Below are 21,165 nucleotides of genomic sequence, written 5' to 3' on the forward strand. Positions count from 1 at the left end.
GAGTCAAGGTGTGAGTGTAACAGTGATGCCTCAATGGTATTTTAGCCAGACATGGATTCATACAAGGTACTGATGGCAAGGTCATCTTACAGCAACGCCATCAATTTAAAGTAGCTCCGATAGGGGATTATGATACTTGCTGCGTCATTGTCATTATAAGTCATTTCTAAAGCTCCCTCATACTGTACAGTTCGACAGGCTATCAGTCACAAACATCCAAGTATCAGACGAATATTCTTGTTTTTTGGTCTGTCAGACAGCAGCCAAGTGGAATTCTCCCTGCATGCATGGTCATAGAGAAACAGGCCTCCTCCCTGCAAAATCAAAGATCCCCAAAATAACACATTTGGAAGAACCCTAATCCAATTCAAACGGATATATTTGAAACCCCCAAAAAATTGGGCCACATACTATGGAGGACAAGGGTGTGGATCAAATCAGGGTGTGGATCAAATATACAGAATCCCAGGCAAAAACCACAGAGAGCCAGCAATGCAGATGTAGAAGCACGGTGGCTAGACAAAACTCCCTAGCAAGACAGGAACCTAGGTAGAAACCTAGAGAGGAACCAGGCTCTGAGGGGTGGCCAGTAGGGTGTGTGTAATAGAGTGTGATATCTGGTACTTCAATGCCTGGCTGCATCCTCCTCTCTCAGACAGAGCGATAGACAGACAGAAAGACCAGACGGATACACAGACAGCAGACTCCCAGGCAACAGATACTCAAAACATTCAACCGACTAAAGGGAACAACAAATAGGATACATTTGACAAAATATACACATACTCTCAAATGCACTTCCACCATCCCTATTTAGTGAGATCGGAAAGGAGAAGGATCTAACGATACTCCCCGGGAAATATACACTTTCCCTGTGCTAAAGGGATTATTGGTCCACCCCACCTCTTCAGCTTGAGGGAGCCTTCCTAGACAGGGGCCAATAAGGGTTTATGTCTGTCATACTATCCAACTAAAGAGATACTAATGGTTAAGCAGTGCACTGTTGACCAATGAGAAAGAGATAGGAGTTACCAGAGTTACACAAGCATTCCTTTCTAACTGTGTTGTGAGCAGGTGGTGCCAGTAATGTTGTTGTTGTTGTTGTTGTTGTTGTTGTTGTTGATGCTCTGGTTAGGTACATAGAGATTCCCCCCTTCTTTATTCTGCTCTTTCCCTGCCTCTCTCCCTCCCTCTCTTATGTATTCTGTTTGTGAAGATTACAAACACAACCCCTACACAAAGGGCTCTGGGAAAACTCCAGACTACAGAGGGTTTGCGAGTACAAAGACACCTGTCCCTCAGCTCTGAGGTAAAGCAGCTACCACCTCGTTCACAGGAGAGACGGTGCTGGTGGGAACGACAGACAGACAGACAGACAGACAGACAGACAGACAGACAGACAGACCAGACAGACAGACAGACAGACAGACAGACAGACAGACAGACAGACAGACAGACAGACAGGAGGCTTGTTGAGAGGATGTCTCTTCCTGTTCTAGTGCTGGTCTAGAAAACGCGGTCCTCTCCTTTCAGCCCGTCTGTCTGAAAATGCTGATGTCGCTAGCATCAATTAGCTACGTGGCCCCCATGGCCTGAGGACTGATGGATTGATTGACTGCCAAGCTGACTGTTGCTTATACAGCTTCCAAGGAAATGTGCCTGAATGTATTAAAACAAATTGATCAGGGGTTTTTGTGACATCTCAGCAAGATTCTGTGCTCATTGTGACATGTTAAAAACAGTTCTTCTTGTGGCCTTTAGGGTGGCACATATACATTCCATTGTTCCATGTCCAGATCATACCACTGTCCTCATTGTGACATCACAGATACATGTTCTTTGGGGAACCCTATTCCTCACGCTCAGATTCTCCCAGCACACTGTGCCAGCAGTTTTTGAATGGAAGAGAGAGAGAGAGTGATAGGGAGAAGACGGGATCACATAGAGACAGCGAGAGAGAGAGAGAGACAGTGAGAGAAAGAGAGAGTGAGAGAGAGAGAGGGAGAGGGAGAGAGAGAGAAAAAAAGAGAGAGAGTATATTGTTGTTATTTTTGTATTTAATTTTGTATTATTATTTACTACCATTTTATATTATTATTTGTAATTGTTTATAATTTTATTACAATGTATATTGTAATTGTATACAATTACAATGTTTTTCATGCAATAAAGCACGGACGGACGGACGGACAGACAGACAGACACGTGGGTTGGGAGCACACTGCATTGCTGCCTGGCATAAAATGGGGGACAATGTCTGACAGACCAACCTGCACATGTCAACTATGCCAATGTTATAGTTATTGTCCATTGTAGGGTACCCTTCATTATTGTTGTTACTGATTGTCCCGTTGACAATCTAGATTATTATTATTTTAAATATATGAATATTGTAAATTAATCACTTCATATCGCTTTGGCAATATGTACATTATTACGTCATGCGAGAGAGAGAGAGAGAGAGAGAGAGAGAGAGAGAGAGAGAGAGAGAGAGAGCGAGAGAGTGAGAGAGAGAGAGAGAGAGAGAGAGAGAGAGAGAGAGGTTAAGTCCAGTAAGCGAGAGGCAGGCAGTAATCACAGCTGTGTTAAAAGTCTGCTGTGCTCTGAGCTGGATACCGTAGCAGTGGCGTACCTCTGTGAGAGCGTCCCTATCGGCTGGCTGCTTGATATTAGCCCTAGATTTAGTAATTGTGTGTTTGAGTGTGGTACGCTGCAGGATGGAATCTGCAATCCGAGTCTCTCTCTCTTTCTCGCTATTTCGTATCCAGCCAGCCTCAGTGCTCCCGCACCCTACTCTCCCTGCAGCCCCTGCGGCCCCTCCTCTCTCCACCACTCAGGGACGACCGGGGTCAATAACAGCTGTGGTGATGCTCTGTAATTGATGTCATCATTTCAATTTCAGCTGATTACAGTGAAGAGCTTCTCATCGTCTGACCCCGGCTCAGTGGGTAAATGAAAAACACACTATAGAGAGGCCTATTGAGAGGCCCAAGCCCCCACACCGCACGCCACTTCTTGGCTGGCTGAATGGTTTTCTACGGCTATGTAATTTAGATGTAATGACTGTGTGTGTTACAGGGCTGTCTGGGGTAAATGGCCATGTCATTTTCACTTAGTAGGAGTTTATTATTGTGATCATCAGGCCCCAGCCTCAACACTGCCATGCCTGCCTGATGTGACTGGCTTGGCTGTAAACTGAGATGATTAAGTCCTCAGCTGACATGTGATACTAGAGCGGTATGGGGAGGACTGTACAGTACAGTAGCTCTGTATAAACTGTAGTGTAGAGTATCTCTCCCCTGTTACACGGCAACAAGAGTGACCGTGATAGGCACAGCCATCCAGGAGAATGTGTCATCCTACGGAACTAAATATTGAATACTCCATAGCTAACCATTTCTATATTTATTTTATATTTATTTGACCATAATAGGCAGAATCGACCGCACAACCAAAGATGATTTGTGAAGGTGCAGGAGGCAAAAGGCAAAGTTGGAGAAACAGGCAAAAGTCTCCACACACCTTTATTTTACAAGACAGGTTCAAATTAGAACAAACTCTTATGTAGAATGACGGCCTGACAGATTGTATTTATAGACATATAGAGGCATCGCATTTAACTGGTAAGAATGGTGAGAAAGCACAGTGAATGACTGTGTAACCACAACTTTTAGAGCATCTAAGAGTAACATCACAAAACGCTAAAAGCTATTGTTTGGGGCCTTGGCAAATCCGATCGGATCTAGAACCATCCATTTGGAACACCTGTAAATGCCTTTCGCTTTTGCGCTTGTTTCTGAATTCTGAGGTGGTTATAAAATAGTATTTTCAACGCAAATACCAAAATAACATGAGCATCTGGCAGCTCATGCTGTGCACTAATAACACACATACTCACACATACTCACACACACACACACACACACACACACACACACACACACACACACACACACACACACACAGACAGACACAACCTCAGAACCTACGGGCTATGAAACGCAGCACTTGTACCTAACATCTCGTTATGTTATCAACAACCCACTGTGCTGCTTCTAACATAACAGTTCATCCTCCATAGAAAGGAGAAAGAGAGCAACACCCTTCCCCTACAACCCCACTTGTGTGAGCAACTCTTAACTAGGGAATAGAACAGGACTAAAACAAGAGAAGACAGCCTGCTAAAGGAGCCATGTGGACCTATCTGTCTGTCTGTCTGTCTGTCTGTCTGTCTGTCTGTCTGTCTGTCTGTCTGTCAGCCTGCCTGTCTCTGTCTGTCTGTCTGTCTGTCTGTCTGTCTGTCTGTCTGTCTGTCTGTCTGTCTGTCTGTCTGTCTGTCTGTCTGTCTGTCTGTCTGTCTGTCTGTCTGTCTGTCTGTCTGTCTGTCTGTCTGTCTGTCTGTCTGTCTGTCTGTCTGTCTGCCTTAACTAGGGAATAGAACAGGACTAAAACAAGAGAAGACAGCCTGCTAACGGAGCCATGTGGACCTATCGGTCTGTCTGTCAGCCTGTCTGTCTGTCTGTCAGCCTGTCTCTTTCTCTGTCCGTCCGTCCCCCCCCCCCCCCTCTCTCTCTCTCTCTCTCTCTCTCTCTCTCTCTCTCTCTCTCTCTCTCTCTCTCTCTCTCTCTCTCTCTCTCTCAGTGAGGGATGTAATCTAGGTCTGAATCTGTGGGTGTCGAGAAACAAAAGCAGTGCCTCTCCTCCTCCCTGGCACTTTTAATAGCATCATTAGGAGGGCTATCCCCCTGTCTCTACCGCTAGTGGCCAAGGGAAAGGGGGGGGGGGGGGTAAGGAGCGAGAAACAGAGGTGGAAGATGGAGATAGAACAAGAGAGGGAAGGGGAGGAGAGAGATGGGGGTGCAGGAGGGGGAAACAGAAAGAGAGAGAGAGATTTAAAAAAGAGCAGGGGCGTCTAGGCAACATGACAGGTTTAACCCGAGACAGCGCCTGTCACTCATAACCATGACTACAGGCGAGGGAGAGAAAAGATTAAAGAGTGAGGGAAACACTCTCTGATCACCATACATCTCTCAACTCAGAATTTTGGAATTTAGTTTAAATTCGAATTGAATTGGCCACACCCCACAGGATATAGAATTTGAGTTTGAGTGACAGGAAGTGGAATTTAATTCAGTGCAATTCAGAGAAATCCCACTCAGTCACAGAACATGAGTTTTATTGAATCTGACAGGTCACACTTCCAGATACCAAAGGATATATGTTTCTCTGGAAACCTTAGTCAAAGATGTAAGAGTATGAAGATAGGCTAAAACTGGGTCTCCAATAGAAATCCCAGATCAAACTTGTAGGTGATATCATGGCGACATTGGCTAGCTAAGCACGTTCACAGAAATACGTAATCGGGTATAATGATCGTCTTGCGCCGAACTCCGCATATGCAGGCGTCAACCATTTAATTTTCTGGGCTTCTTTTTGAGGGCCTCAAGCAACTTGAGGAACAACTAGAAGGTTAAACTAATGCATGCTGGGAAATGTAGTATTTCCCCCATATTGAACAGAATTGAAGTGATTAAGGAAATATAATAACTAAGAATTAGAGGTCGACCGATTTAGATTTTTCAACGCCGATACCGATTATTGGAGGACCAAAAAAGCCAATACCGATTAAATAGGCCGATTTCTTTATATATATATATATATATATATATATATATTTGCAATAATGGCAATTACAACAAAACTGAATGAACAATGAACACTATTATTTGAACTTAATATAATACATAAAAAAATATATATTTAGCCTTAAATAAATAATGAAACATGCTAAATTTAGTTTAAATAATGCAAAAACACAGTGTTGGAGAAGAAAGTAAAAGTGCAATATGTGCCATGTAAAAAAGCTAACGTTTAAGTTCCTTGCTCAGAACATGAGAACAAATGAAAGCGGGTGGATCAATATCCCAGTTCTTCAATATTCCTAGTTAGTAAGTTTTAGGTTAAGTTATTATAGGAATTATGAAAGATCGACTATTTCTCTCTATACCATTTATCTCAGGTCTGCCCACAAATTTTCTATTGGATTGAGGTCAGGGCTTTGTGATGGCCACTCCAATACCTTGACTTTGTTGTCCTTAAACCATTTTGCAACAACTTTGGAAGTATGCTTGGGGTCATTGTCCATTTGAAAGACCCATTTGCGACCAAGCTTTAACATGACATTTAACACTGATGTCTTGAGATGTTGCTTCAATATATCCACATCATTTTCCTGCCTCATGATGCCACCTATTTTGTGAAGTGCACCAGTCCCTCCTGCAGCAAAGCTCCCGCCACCCCCGTGTTTCACGGTTCACAGCTTGTAAGCCTCCCCCTTTTTCTTCCTAACATAACGATGGTTATTATGGACAAACAGTTCTATTTTTGTTTCATCAGACCAGAGGACATTTCTCCAAAAAGTATGATCTTTGTCCCCATGTGCAGTTGCAAACCATAGTCTGGCTATTTTATGGTGGTTTTGGAGCAGTGGCTTCTTCCTTGCTGAGCGGCCTTTCAGGTTATGTCGATATAGGACTCGTTTTACTGTGGATATAGATACTTTTGTACCTGTTTCCTCCAGCATCTTCACAAGGTGCTTTGCTGTTGTTCTGGGATTGATTTGCACTTTTCTCACCAAAGTATGTTCATCTCTAGGAGACATAATGCGTCTTCTTCCTGAGTGGTATGATGGCTGTGTGGTCCCATGGTGTTTATATTTGTGTACTATTGTTTGTACAGATGAACGTGGTACCTTCAGGCGTTTGGAAATTTCTCCCAAGGATGAACCAAACTTGTCTTGGCTGATTTCTTTTGATTTTCCCATGATGTCAAGCAAAGAGGCACTGAGTTTGAAGGTTTTACTTGAAATACATCCACAGGAACACCTCCAATTGACTCAAATGATGTCAATTAGCCTATCAGAAGCTTCTAAAGCCATGACATAATTAACTGGAATTTTCCAAGCTGTTTAAAGGCACAGTCAACTTAGTGTATGTAAACTTCTGACCCTCTGGAAATGTGATACCGTGAATTATAAGTGAAATAATCTGTCTGTAAACAATTGTTGGAAAAATTACTTGTGTCATGCACAAAACTGTAGTTTGTTAGCAAGAATTTTGTGGAGTGGTTGAAAAACTAGTTTTAATGACTCCAACCTAAGTGTATGTAAGCCTCCTACTTCAAATGTACCTTTGACTATTGGATGTTCTAATAGGCCCTTTAGTATTGCCAGCCTAATCTCAGGAGTTGATAGGCTTGAAGTCATAAACAGCGCTGTGAAGCAAGCATTGCTAAGAGCTGCTGGCAAACGCAGTTAAGGGTGAATGAATGCTTACGAGCCTGCTGCCGCCTACCACCGCTCAGTCAGAGTGCTCTATCAAATCGTAGACTTAATTATAATATAATAAACATAGAAATACGAGCCGTTGGTCATTATTATGGTCAAATCCGGAAACTATTATTTCAGTGAAATACGGTATTTTATCGAACGGCAGCAACCATAAGTCTAAATATTGCTGTTACATTGCACAACCTTCAATGTTATTTCATAATTATGTACAATTCTGGCAAATTAGTTCGATGTTGCATATACCCTGACTCTGGGTGCAAATGAACGCAAGAGAAGTGACACAATTTCCCTAGTTAATATTGCCTGTTAACATGAATTTCTTTTAACTGAATACATGGGTTTAAAACAATATACACTGCTCAAAAAAATAAAGGGAACACTTAAACAACACAATGTAACTCCAAGTCAATCACACTTCTGTGAAATCAAACTGTCCACTTAGGAAGCAACACTGATTGACAATAAATTCCACATGCTGTTGTGCAAATGGATTAGACAACAGGTGGAAATTATAGGCAATTAGCAAGACACCCCCAATAAAGGAGTGGTTCTGCAGGTGGTGACCACAGACCACTTCTCAGTTCCTATGCTTCCTGGCTGATGTTTTGGTCACTTTTGAATGCTGGCGGTGCTTTCACTCTAGTGGTAGCATGAGACGGAGTCTACAACCAACACAAGTGGCTCAGGTAGTGCAGCTCATCCAGGATGGCACATCAATGCGAGCTGTGGCAAGAAGGTTTGCTGTGTCTGTCAGCGTAGTGTCCATAGCATGGAGGTGCTACCAGGAGACAGGCCAGTACATCCGGAGACGTGGAGGAGGCCGTAGGAGGGCAACAACCCAGCAGCAGGACCGCTACCTCCGCCTTTGTGCAAGGAGGAGCAGGAGGAGCACTGCCAGACCTCTGCAAAATGACCTCCAGCAAGCCATAAATGTGCAAGTGTCTGCTCAAACGGTCCACAGGTGGGGGTTGTGCTTAAAACCCAACACCGTGCAGGACGTTTGGCATTTGCCAGAGAACACCAAGATTGGCAAATTCGCCACTGGCGCCCTGTGCTCTTCACAGATGTAAGCAGGTTCACACTGAGCACATGTGACAGACGTGACAAAGTCTGGAGACGCTGTGGAGAACGTTCTGCTGCCTGCAACATCCTCCAGCATGACCGGTTTGGCGGTGGGTCAGTCATGGTGTGGGATGGCATTTCTTTGGGGGGCCGCACAGCCCTCCATGTGCTCGCCAGAGGTAGCCTGACTGCCATTAGGTACCGAGATGAGATCCTCAGACCCCTTGTGAGACCATATGCTGGTGCGGTTGGCCCTGGGTTCCTCCTAATGCAAGACAATGCTAGACCTCATGTGCCTTCCTTCAAGAGGAAGGCATTGATGTTATGGACTGGCCCGCCCGTTCCCCAGACCTGAATCCATTGAGCACATCTGTGACATCATGTCTCGCTCCATCCACCAACGCCACGTTGCACCACAGACTTTCCAGGAGTTGGCGGATGCTTTTGTCCAGGTCTGGGAGGAGATCCCTCAGGAGACCATCCGCAACCTCATCAAGAGCATGCCCAGGCGTTGTAGGGAGGTCATACAGGCACGTGGAGGCCACACACACTACTGAGCCTCATTTTGACTTGTTTTAAGGACATTACATCAAAGTTGGATAGCCTGTAGTGTGGTTTTCCACTTTAATTTTGAGTGTGACTCCAAATCCAGACCTCCATGGGTTGATACATTTGATTTCCATCGATAATTTTTGTGTGATTTTGTTGTCAGCACATTCAACTATGTAAAGAAAAAAGTATTTCATAAGAATATTCCATTCATTCAGATCTAGGATGTGTTATTTTAGTGTTGCCTTTATTTTTTTGAGCAGTGTACTTCTGTGTATTGATTTTTAGAAAGGCATTGATGTTCATGGTTAGGTACATTCGCGCAACGATTGTGCTTTTTTTTGCGAATGCGCTTTTGTTAAATCATCCCCCGTTTGGCGAAGTAGGCTGTGATTCTATGATGAATTAACAGGCACCGCATTGATTATATGCAATGCAGGACAAGCTAGTAAACCTAGTAATATCATCAACCATGTTGATGTGAAGTGATTATGTGAAGATTGATAAATTTAATGTTAGCTAGCCACGTACCTTGGCTCTTTGCTGCACTCGCATAACAGGTGGTCAGCCTGCCACGCAGTTTCCTCATGGAATGCAATGTAACCGGCCATAATTGGCATCCAAAAATGGCGATTACCGATTGTTATGAAAACTTGAAATCGGCCCTAATTAATCAGCCATACCGATTAATCGGTCGACCTCTACTAAGAATATCCACATACGGGTTTTGTTTTCCTCTATCATTAATTGTAGCCCTTTCCACTCACAGACACTGTCATCCCGTGTCATTAACAAGCACCTTAATAGAAACGTAGGTGCTTTGCGTCGCAGCGCTGCATGGGTTTTGACTAACAGCCGTTATAAACTTGAGAAGCGAGCAAGACAAGAAAATGCCCCCAACCCTCCAGCGAATTAGGCTACATTTGCACATTTGTTGCTGCCTGACTGAGGGAAATGTGTTCTGAACGATGAGTCGTTGAAGATCATAATATATAAATACCACTTTGATGTCATACCAGCAAACCACACACCCACGAGTCCAAATGTGAACTTACCATTTCCATATTTGAAAACTTGTGTTATTTACAGTATCAACATTCATGATCAATGTGTTTGATCCACCGTTACAAAGATGACACGCCTTATACCCTGGGTTGTCCTGAACAGAATGTTTGACATGTTGCGAAGGAAATTAGTCACGGAACACACGCTTGAATGCACTCATGACTCCATTCTATGCGCAATCAAAATGACAATCTCTTTGTCTGAAGTGCCGTTTGAAAGCCTAACCCTGTAAGATAATATTTTATAACGTACTGTAGCTAGCCATGCTGGCAATAGATTAAGCCTTCAACATGATGGAATGTTTTTAGATTGAGTAAACAACAACAGTAATTGTGTGATGGTGGGGACACAGGGCTGTGTTCCTGTACAAACAACAGTAATTGTGTGATGGTGGGGACACAGGGCTGTGTTCCTGTACAAACAACAGTAATTGTGTGATGGTGGGGACACAGGGCTGTGTTCCTGTACAAACAACAGTAATTGTGTGATGGTGGGGACACAGGGCTGTGTTCCTGTACAAACAACAGTAATTGTGTGATGGTGGGGACACAGGGCTGTGTTCCTGTACAAACAACAGTAATTGTGTGATGGTGGGGACACAGGGCTGTGTTCCTGTACAAACAACAGTAATTGTGTGATGGTGGGGACACAGGGCTGTGTTCCTGTACAAACAACAGTAATTGTGTGATGGTGGGGACACAGGGCTGTGTTCCTGTACAAACAACAGTAATTGTGTGATGGTGGGGACACAGGGCTGTGTTCCTGTACAAACAACAGTAATTGTGTGATGGTGGGGACACAGGGCTGTGTTCCTGTACAAACAACAGTAATTGTGTGATGGTGGGGACACAGGGCTGTGTTCCTGTACAAACAACAGTAATTGTGTGATGGTGAGGACACAGGGCTGTGTTCCTGTACAAACAACAGTAATTGTGTGATGGTGGGGACACAGGGCTGTGTTCCTGTACAAACAACAGTAATTGTGTGATGGTGAGGACACAGGGCTGTGTTCCTGTACAAACAACAGTAATTGTGTGATGGTGGGGACACAGGGCTGTGTTCCTGTACAAACAACAGTAATTGTGTGATGGTGGGGACACAGGGCTGTGTTCCTGTACAAACAACAGTAATTGTGTGATGGTGGGGACACAGGGCTGTGTTCTTGTACAAACAACAGTAATTGTGTGATGGTGAGGACACAGGGCTGTGTTCCTGTACAAACAACAGTAAGTGTGTGATGGTGGGGACACAGGGCTGTGTTCCTGTACAAACAACAGTAAGTGTGTGATGGTGAGGACACAGGGCTGTGTTCCTGTACAAACAACAGTAAGTGTGTGATGGTGGGGACACAGGGCTGTGTTCCTGTACAAACAACAGTAATTGTGTGATGGTGGGGACACAGGGCTGTGTTCCTGTACAAACAACAGTAATTGTGTGATGGTGGGGACACAGGGCTGTGTTCCTGTACAAACAACAGTAATTGTGTGATGGTGGGGACACAGGGCTGTGTTCCTGTACAAACAACAGTAATTGTGTGATTGTGAGGACACAGGGCTGTGTTCCTGTACAAACAACAGTAATTGTGTGATGGTGGGGACACAGGGCTGTGTTCCTGTACAAACAACAGTAATTGTGTGATGGTGAGGACACAGGGCTGTGTTCCTGTACAAACAACAGTAATTGTGTGATGGTGGGGACACAGGGCTGTGTTCCTGTACAAACAACAGTAATTGTGTGATGGTGGGGACACAGGGCTGTGTTCCTGTACAAACAACAGTAATTGTGTGATGGTGGGGACACAGGGCTGTGTTCTTGTACAAACAACAGTAATTGTGTGATGGTGAGGACACAGGGCTGTGTTCCTGTACAAACAACAGTAAGTGTGTGATGGTGGGGACACAGGGCTGTGTTCCTGTACAAACAACAGTAAGTGTGTGATGGTGAGGACACAGGGCTGTGTTCCTGTACAAACAACAGTAAGTGTGTGATGGTGGGGACACAGGGCTGTGTTCCTGTACAAACAACAGTAATTGTGTGATGGTGGGGACACAGGGCTGTGTTCCTGTACAAACAACAGTAATTGTGTGATGGTGGGGACACAGGGCTGTGTTCCTGTACAAACAACAGTAATTGTGTGATGGTGGGGACACAGGGCTGTGTTCCTGTACAAACAACAGTAATTGTGTGATGGTGGGGACACAGGGCTGTGTTCCTGTACAAACAACAAGCTAAGAGAGCTTTTTTTTTTAAAGCACCTTATAGTTGAAGGCATTGAAATGATTTCGGAACTGTGCACAGTTTGAAGAGGTGTGTGGCCATTTTGAGACACATCTCACTGATTTGTCTGGTAAATGTAGGTGTATGGTGGCCTGAATTGGTTCCCAATCAGAGGCAGCTGTTTATCGTTGTCTCTGATTGGGGATCCTATTTAGGTTGTCATTGTCCATTTTGGCTTTGTGGGTTATTGTCTATGTGTAGTTGCCTGTCAGCACTCGTGGCTTATAGCGGCACTGGCGCTTGTTTAGTGTTCTTTGTGTAATTAAATGAATGTATTCTTATCATGCTGCGCCTCGGTCTCGTCGTTATGACGAACGTGACACATATGCCATGGCCCTCTCAGTTACCAGATCTCAACCCAATGGGAAACCTATGGGAGATTCTGTAGTGGCGCCTGAGACAGTTTCCCACCTCCCTCAACAAAACATAAAATGATTACATTTTTTATGGAAGAATGGTGTCACGTCCCTCCTTGTCGAATCTATGCCGAGGTGCATAGAAGCTGTTCAGACTCGTGGCGGCCCACACCCTATTAAGATACTTTATGTTGGTGTTTCCATTATTTTGGCTGTTACCTGTTTATTTCTATAGACTACACCTAATATAGAATAGAAGAGGGCAATTTAATTTCATTTAATGTCACTGAATTCAATTCTATTCCCTTTACAGATTTTCTCGATTGCTTAAACACAAAAACGGGTTCCTGTAGCACAAAAACCCATAGCCTTACGTCATTCCCAAAAACACACACACACATTTCCCATAACCGTAAACACTATTCCCCTGTAAACTCTTTCGGCAAAACCTTACACAAAAGTGGCCCAATAAATTGCACTATATATTCATTCAGCAAATACATGCTCTCAATACAATGAACTCAAGTTATCACAACCTGTTTACTACTTCAATGCAAATTAAATTCCAATTCAACAATGGAATTCGAATTTGAGGCATTCTCAAATCAATTCTGAATTGAGCCCAACACTTGTTTCACCATGCATGTACTGTATCTGCCATATGCTGGAGACAGTGTGTGTGTGTGTGTGTGTGTGTGTGTGTGTGTGTGTGTGTGTGTGTGTGTGTGTGTGTGTGTGTGTGTGTGTGTGTGTGTGTGTGTGTGTGTGTGCGTGCTTGTGTGTGTGTGTGTGTGTGTGTGTGTGTGTGTGTGTGTGTGTGTGTGTGTGTGTGTGTGTGTGTGTGTGTGTGTGTGTGTGTGTGTGTGTGTGTGTGTGTGTGTGTGTGTGTGCGACTTGTGTGTGGGTGTAATACATGTCTCTGCTGTCCAGGTGTTCTCCCACCTGTTGCTAAAGGTTAGCAGGGATGATGACAGGTCTGCCATCCACCGCCCGTCTATCCTTTTGTCAATCTGTCTTCCTATCTGTCTGATTGTTAGATTGAGACGTACATTAGAGAAAGGTCTGGGACCCATAGAGATCCCATAAATCATCAGTTCTATATGTGATTTTCTGCTCTCTGCCCAGCTTCCAGTTCCAGCCAATGAAGTACTCCGTCTCTCCCTCTCCGGGCCTTCCTATTGGCTGAATCCATACCTGTATACCTGCCTGACTCTATGTTCCCACGGCAACACAATGCCGCCCTATCATTTGGCTGCACCCTCTGATTATCTCAAGCCTGGTCCATCTGGAATGTAAGTTTAGATGGCTGTGAGAATCTATGTCTTTATGAAGACTGCTATTTTATTTAATAGTTTACAGTACAAAACATATGTACAAAGTTATGTACAGTCCATGTGTTGGGATCAGGCAATCAGTTCAAGTTAATACAGACCTCTTTCTCGCTCTGTTTATCCCTCCTCTCTCTCCCTTTCCCTTTCCCTCCCTCCTCTCTCTCTCCCTTTCCCTCCTCTTTCTCTTCCTCCTCCCCCTATCCCCCTCTCTCTGTCTGTGGTCTGGGCTAGGAGGAGGAGGACAGTGGTGGCAGGATACAGAAGAACAGCAGGAACTGCCTTTCCTCTCTTCTCCTCTGGGCTAACACACTCTACTGTACATTCCACACATCTCTCTCTCTCTCTCTTCTCTCTCTCTCTCTTTCTATCTTTTACTCTCTCTCTCTCCCTCTGCTACGGAAAAATCCCCAAACACACACACACACGCTCTCTCTTTCTCCAGCCTGGCTGTCTTTCTAATGCATACAGGAGAGCAAAGAATGACACACACACACTTCGAACAGCTTCTTTAGCTTTGACCGAGTATGCTAGGCCAGGGGGAAAGCCATTAGTGGGACGAGGTTTATAAACACACACACACACACACACACACACACACATACACACACACGGATGTATAAAATATTCCAAGAGGCTAGGTTAGGTAAGTTTAGGATATGATTTCTGTAAATAAATTCTCTCCCACATGTGGGGGAGTCTGAGGGAAGGGGCATACTACAGTCATGCTGTAATTAAATTTTCCTTTACCCCACCACCACATGACCACCATCTCCAACGCCCTTTTCCCCACTGTGCCGCCTCTCCTCAACTACTCAACAAGACCTCACCAGTTGATCACATATGGCTTTCTTCACAAGAAACCAATTCACCTCAAAGACCATTCATTTTCCCACACCAGCCTTGCTCTCATTCTCTCTCTCGCTCTCTCTCCTCTCTCCTTGTCTCTTGGTTTCTCTGCACTCTGCTTTGGCTCCCCTTCTGTCTCTTTTTCTCCCTCCCTGTCTTTTCCTTCACCCTTCTCCTGTCTGCCACTCCCTTCATCCCCATCTCCTCACTCTCCCTTTCTCTCTTTTTCTCTCTCCCTTTCCCCTCTCTCTGGATTGTGGCTAGTGGCCAGGCAGTGAGCTGGGGGCAGGCCTGAGCAGAGCAGAGAGGTGGTGTAGGGCCTGCCCCTTGTGCCCATGCTGGCAGTATATTGGCTGGCTACTGGCTGGCTGTCTGGCTGCTGGCTGGGTGCCTGCTCTCTCAGCTGGTCAAAAGGTCCCCAGTGTACTCAGCTCTAAACGGCTCCAGTTGTTGGCTGTCGACTAATGAACAATGGTCTAATGAAGGAACATCCTCTCCTCCCTTCTCTTCTTTCCCTCCCTTCTCCTCTTCTTATTCCCGTAGAGGAGGGGTCCTGTCCTCCTCTTCTCCTCCTCCCTTCTCTTCTTTCCCTCCCTTCTCCTCTTCTTATTACCTAAGAGGAGGGGTCCTGTCCTCCTCTTCTCCTCCTCCCTTCTCTTCTTTCCCTCCCTTCTCCTCTTCTTATTCCCTAAGAGGAGGGGTCCTGTCCTCCTCTTCTCCTCCTCACTTCTCTTCTTTCCCTCCCTTCTCCTCTTCTTATTCCATAAGAGGAGGGGTCCTGTCCTCCTCTTCTCCTCCTCCCATCTCTTCTTTCCCTCCCTTCTCTTCTTTCCCTCCCTTCTCCTCTTCTTATTCCCTAAGAGGAGGGGTCCTGTCCTCCTCTTCTCCTCCTCCCATCTCTTCTTTCCCTCCCTTCTCCTCTTCTTATTCCCTAAGAGGAGGGGTCCTGTCCTCCTCTTCTCCTCCTCCCTTCTCTTCTTTCCCTCCCTTCTCCTCTTCTTATTCCCTAAGAGGAGGGGTCCTGTCCTCCTCTTCTCCTCCTCCCATCTCTTCTTTCACTCCCTTCTCCTCTTCTTATTCCCTAAGAGGAGGGGTCCTGTCCTCCTCTTCTCCTCCTCTCTTCTCTGCAGGCAAGTCAAACACACATACACAGTCCCACAGAGACAAAAAAATGCAGGTCATTGGGGCCTCCCTCTCCTCCACCCCCCGAGACAAACACACAGACCAAACATCCATGCATGACATTTCAAACCCATCGCTCACTCCATTTAGTCTTCAAAATACCTAACTAACATTGCATTGACAACAGAAATAAAACTAACTCTTAATCTTTTGATTTGATCATTTCAATAAACACACTCAAGCAAATCACATAGCCTATTTCAATATATCAAATGACATCTGTATAACAAACTTCAGTGTCACCTCTCTCTGACTTCAACTGAGTGAAAAGTGGAGTCAAGTAGAACACAACTCAGCTACTACACACGTCGCGTGGGCCTCACCGAGGAGCATCAACAAAATAGCAACATGACCCCTCCATGACCTCTGAACCCTGGGGTCAACCAGGAAGCATGCTGAGTCACCAGAGAGAAGTCAAGGGGTTACACAGTAGAATTATTTATCTTTCCCCTCTCTCTCTCTCTCTCTGTGTCTGTTTCTGTCTGTCTCTTGTCTCTCTGTGTTTCCCTCCCTCTCTCTCTCTCTCTCTCTTGCTCTCGCTCTTCCTCTCTCTCTCTGTCTCTCTCTCTGTCTACGCACTGGGCGTTCCTATGGAAACTCGGACATGGCTCCTCTCTCGCTCTCGCTCTCTCTCTCTCTCTCTCGCAGTCGTTGACACATAAGCACACACAATCTAAAGATTGGGATAGGAATGGCGACTCATAACCTCACTCCACAGGCCTTCCAGGCCATCTAAATTGAGAGAAACATCCTTACACAGTCCTGAACAGACAAAAACAGATTTGACAAAAACAGAAACATCACCAATGCAATTCAAATGAGCTAGATTTTCATAAAGCACAGAGCTCGATAAAGCGCCACCAATCAGCAATAAGAACCGCACAGGAAATTCTATACAGCGTAGTAAACTTGAGCGGGACGAATGTCAAACTCAGTACAGAACTGAAACAGTGTTAAGAGACAATTAGATGGGCGCTGTTCACAGCGGACACAGGCATTCTCTACAGTAACCCAAACAACCCAAACTCACCAGGCCGTCGCAGTTGCTGATTGCTACGGTGGCTCCGGGCGTGTCTGTGACGTCACCCACGTAGAAACAGTCTCCCTGCAGTGGCTCGGAGCGCGTGGCTGTCCCGTTGCTGTCGTTATCATCGTGCCACTCCATCTTGGCTCCGGGGGCCACCAGTCGCGCGTTGTGCCGCAGACGCAGGTGGAACTCCCGGCCGAAGACGGTGACGTTGTAGTAAAGCTGTCTGTGTCGGGGCCCTCCGTCCTCCTCGTACATTTCCTCTCTTTCTTCATCTCCTCCTCCTCCCCCGTTCTCTCCGGTCTCCCTCTTCCAGCGCCTATGGGGCTGCCCCGCCCCCACCCCCGGCCGGCCGGCCGACACGGCGTGGGACAGGAAGCGGCCGTCTGCGTCCACGCTCACGGGCCTCACCAGTCCATACTCCCCCAGGACATGCTGCAGGGAGTCTGAAGGTTGGAGGAGGGGAGAGATGGGAAGAGGGACAGGTGAATAGGACATGAGGGAGAAAAGGGTGGTGGGAGGAGAGGGTGGAGAGGGACAAGTGGGATAGGTGGAGGCGGGGAGAGGGGGAGGGAGAGCAGAGGAGAAGGGAGAAGAGGAGGAGAGAGGTTAGTGGGAGAGATAGGATGGGAGAGGAGAAGAAGGAGAGAAGAGGTGAGAGAGGAATGCAGAGGGAGGATAAGCGGGAGATGAGGAAGGGATGGAGAAGGGGGAGATGAGGAGGATAGGAAAGGGCAGGAATGAGAGAGAATAAGAAAATTAGGCAGAGTTGGGAAAGAGAATTAGGGAAAAGGGGAGGGGTTACGTTAGAGATGTCATGTTCTGTTCCTAATTGCATCCCTTCTTGATCACAGAGAAAATATGCATGGACTTCAAACAGATAAGCCTGCCCAACACAGAGACACACAAACATACACACCCCACCCCTGAACCCAGATGCAACCCCACGTCCTTGATGGGTTGTGTGCTGTTTGTTCTATGACACTCACAAGCCACACAAGAGTCGAAGGTAAGGGGTTCTACATAGAAGATCATAGGAAATCCCAGGACGTGTCTATGATACTGTTATAAGTTCACATAGTTGCTATCACAAACTCTAAGTTGACACTGACTAGTAGGATATTCATTTCCCAATGAGCAAACAATATCCATACTTTCAGCATTCTTATACATTCATTTTTTATCAGGTTTTTGATTGACTGACCAGATTTGTATTGACCTTTGTCAATAAAACTCATGAATGCAACTGTTTATGTACATTTTATATTCCACTTGTAGCCATGGTTGTCCTGAAAAGAAAATGGTAAAACACTTAAATGTGAGGCTAAGTCTGAGGGCAGAGCAAGCAGATGAAAGGGAGTAGTTAATGTCAGCTTGTTTTGCTGTGGGAAGTCTGGTTACAATGGAGTTAACATTTGGAGAGACATGCAGCCTAATTAATAATAATGTATTTTAGCCTATTGCATCACCATCATTATTTCTTCCCCATAATCAGGTCTTAATGCACTGTAGGCCGTTTTCTTGGCTACGCACCGCAATATAACTGTGACACTGACAGTGACACCTCCCTCGGAGGCAGCTTTTAGACGCGTGAGAGAGACGCTCCCTCCGGGGCGCTAGTGACAGAACGCTGCGCCTCGCCCACATATCACTACTCTCTACTCAAAGCCACAGCACTAGATCACGTCAGTGACACCAACGACTCTCCGCTGTCCTTCTCAATATCACTTGCATGATTATTATCTAAACAGATATCTTAACACAGATAATACGTATTATGGTGTTTTGTTTGAATCACTGGGCTACAATGAGTGTAACCGAGATCATTATTTAATATCGGTGCAAATAAGGAGGCGAGGGTGAGGTGCACCACATACTTGATTCCTGCAAGATTTTATCAATCTGATTCCATGTCTGATTCCATGATAACAGAGCCCAACATGTTTTGGTAGGCTATATAATTTCCCCATGGTCACTAAATAAAAGTTTTCTGCAAAACATGAGTGAGATATGGATACTAAGCGTAAACTGTGCAATGTTATTATTCTGCAATGTATATTGTTGTTATTATTAGGACTAGTATTATTCTCTAATGTAACGGGGATTAGATGTTCATTTCTAATCGAAAACACCCGACCCTTCTCTTCTTGTGACCAAATCGATAGCTTCTATCTCCACCTAATCACATAAGGTTACTCCATGGCAAACGCCGACAACAAACCTATCCTTGCATCCTGTCACAGCCAAAGTGAATTCCACTGTCCGAAATGCTAAACCGCCCGCCCGCGTCAGGAGCGGGATGAGGAGAGGAGAGGAGAGAGAGAAACGCACACTTAACAACACTGCCTGTCCTGACACAGCACAGAGAGAGAGTAGTCTCCGGGAAAAGTATCGGGAACCTTGATCCACTAACCTTGATCCATCCACTAAACCAAAGTTGAAAAGGGACGTTTTTAGGGTGTGTATATACAGTAGCTGCAGCCTACAGCCCAGGCTACTATGTTGGGCGCGCAGAAGGATGCGTCTACCCAATTGACCCCCAGCGTATGGAAACAGCAAAATATTGTAAACATAAACAGTCCCACGTTTACGTACCTACGCTACTGGCGATATATAGGCCACTCGTGTGCAGAAAGGCCGACAGAATGATTAAGATAGTCAATCCAGGCGCGAGACCCATGGCAGCTCCGAACTGCGCAGGTGAGAGAGTGGGACTTCGGGCTCCAGTGTGCTAAAGTTCCCCGCGACTAGCCACACCGCCACGACAGCAACAGCACAGCAGCCCGCAACTAACTGCCAAGTGCACCGGGAGAGAACGCTCTCTCTCTCTCTCTCTCTCTCTCTCTCTCTCTCTCTCTCTCTCTCTCTCTCTCTCTCTCTCGCTCAACCTCTCTCTCTCGCTCAACCCCTCCCTCTCTCTGTCTCTCTCTCGCTTTCTCAATCTCACTCGCTCACACACACTCTGTCTCTCTCTCTCTCGCTCCTGCTCCTTGCCTCTGCGCTCTGACAACTCCCCGACTCTACATACACATACACGCGCGCCCACACATTTCTCTGACTGTACTCACGCAGGGAGGCGCGAGGTAGATGAGGATAGTTCTGAAAACATTGGGCGTGCTGCGACTGATTGACAGTTCATGACAGCTTAAATAAACGAGAGGAACATCTGTAAAAATGACCAACCTTTCCCCTTCCACCCGAGAAATAGTAATTTAATAGTGGACAAAAGTTGTTTTGTAACTTTAAACTATTCTCCCGAATCAATTATGTTTGGAGTGCATGTTTCACTGGTCACGCCGCCAACACTGTGCACCATTCTGAAAAGCTTGCATAAACTTTGAATATCCAGTGAGCGTCCGGAGTCAGGATAAGCAGTGGTGCAACATCGCCTTGCGTGGCGGCAGACGGAACTGAAAGGCTAAGGTCGGGAGGGGAATGAAAAAGCACAACCGAAGGCAAATATAAAGCATCGTACGTTTCATGTCCAGTCTTTAGGCATCCTCTTTCATTGTGGTATACAGAACCTTGCCACATCTTGACTTTTAAAACGTTTAGGAAATTAAGTAAAGTACACGAAAAGAGAAGAAAATAAAAGTGAGGTCCATGTTTGAGCTATGTTTTACATTTAGTATTGTGACCTCTGCTCTGCAAGGTTGCCTGTGCAGTGTGGTCTTGTCTCTCTCCTTTCTCCTCTCGCACAGTGACTTCATGCACCTGTGTTCCATCCGGCTTCATTATCCGTTATAGGATTGGGCTGTCAACTCATTACCACCTACTGCCTGCGGTGTGGCAAAAAAAGAGAGAGAACGAGAGAGAGAAATATGGGGTTGTATGATATGGAGAGAGACAGAGCAGGCAGAGAAAGTAAAACAAAAATGGGAGAGAGAGATAAATGGATAGGGTGAGATACTGTATATCTGGGCCAGTGTGGGTGCATGCAGGTAAAAACAGCCCAATAACACCTGGAGGTCCTCACAATACTAACAGAGACACAGCACCTGTGTTTGTGTGTGTGTGTGTGTGTGTGTGTGTGTGTGTGTGTGTGTGTGTGTGTGTGTGTCTGTGTGTGTGTGTGTGTGTGTGTGTGTGTGTGTGTGTGTGTGTGTGAGAGAGAGGAGATCT

General features: G+C 45.5%; 1 protein-coding gene across 2 annotated transcripts in view; it reads right to left on the minus strand.

Moving 5' to 3' along the window:
* LOC110488609 (A disintegrin and metalloproteinase with thrombospondin motifs 2) overlaps positions 1–19,898 on the minus strand; it is a 190,577-nt gene extending 170,679 nt beyond the window's left edge. For both annotated transcript variants that reach the window (XM_036942741.1, XM_036942740.1), the window contains exons 1-2: positions 19,639–19,898; positions 17,047–17,489 (exon numbers count right to left, since the gene is read on the minus strand). In XM_036942741.1, the coding sequence (XP_036798636.1) occupies positions 17,047–17,489; positions 19,639–19,723 (528 nt within the window). In that variant the 5' untranslated portion in view covers positions 19,724–19,898. The remainder of the gene's footprint in view (positions 1–17,046; positions 17,490–19,638) is intronic.
* Positions 19,899–21,165: the final 1,267 nt, after the last annotated feature.

This window comes from Oncorhynchus mykiss, chromosome 14 (genome assembly GCF_013265735.2).
Source record: "Oncorhynchus mykiss isolate Arlee chromosome 14, USDA_OmykA_1.1, whole genome shotgun sequence".
In the NCBI taxonomy this organism is placed as follows: Eukaryota; Metazoa; Chordata; class Actinopteri; order Salmoniformes; family Salmonidae; genus Oncorhynchus; species Oncorhynchus mykiss.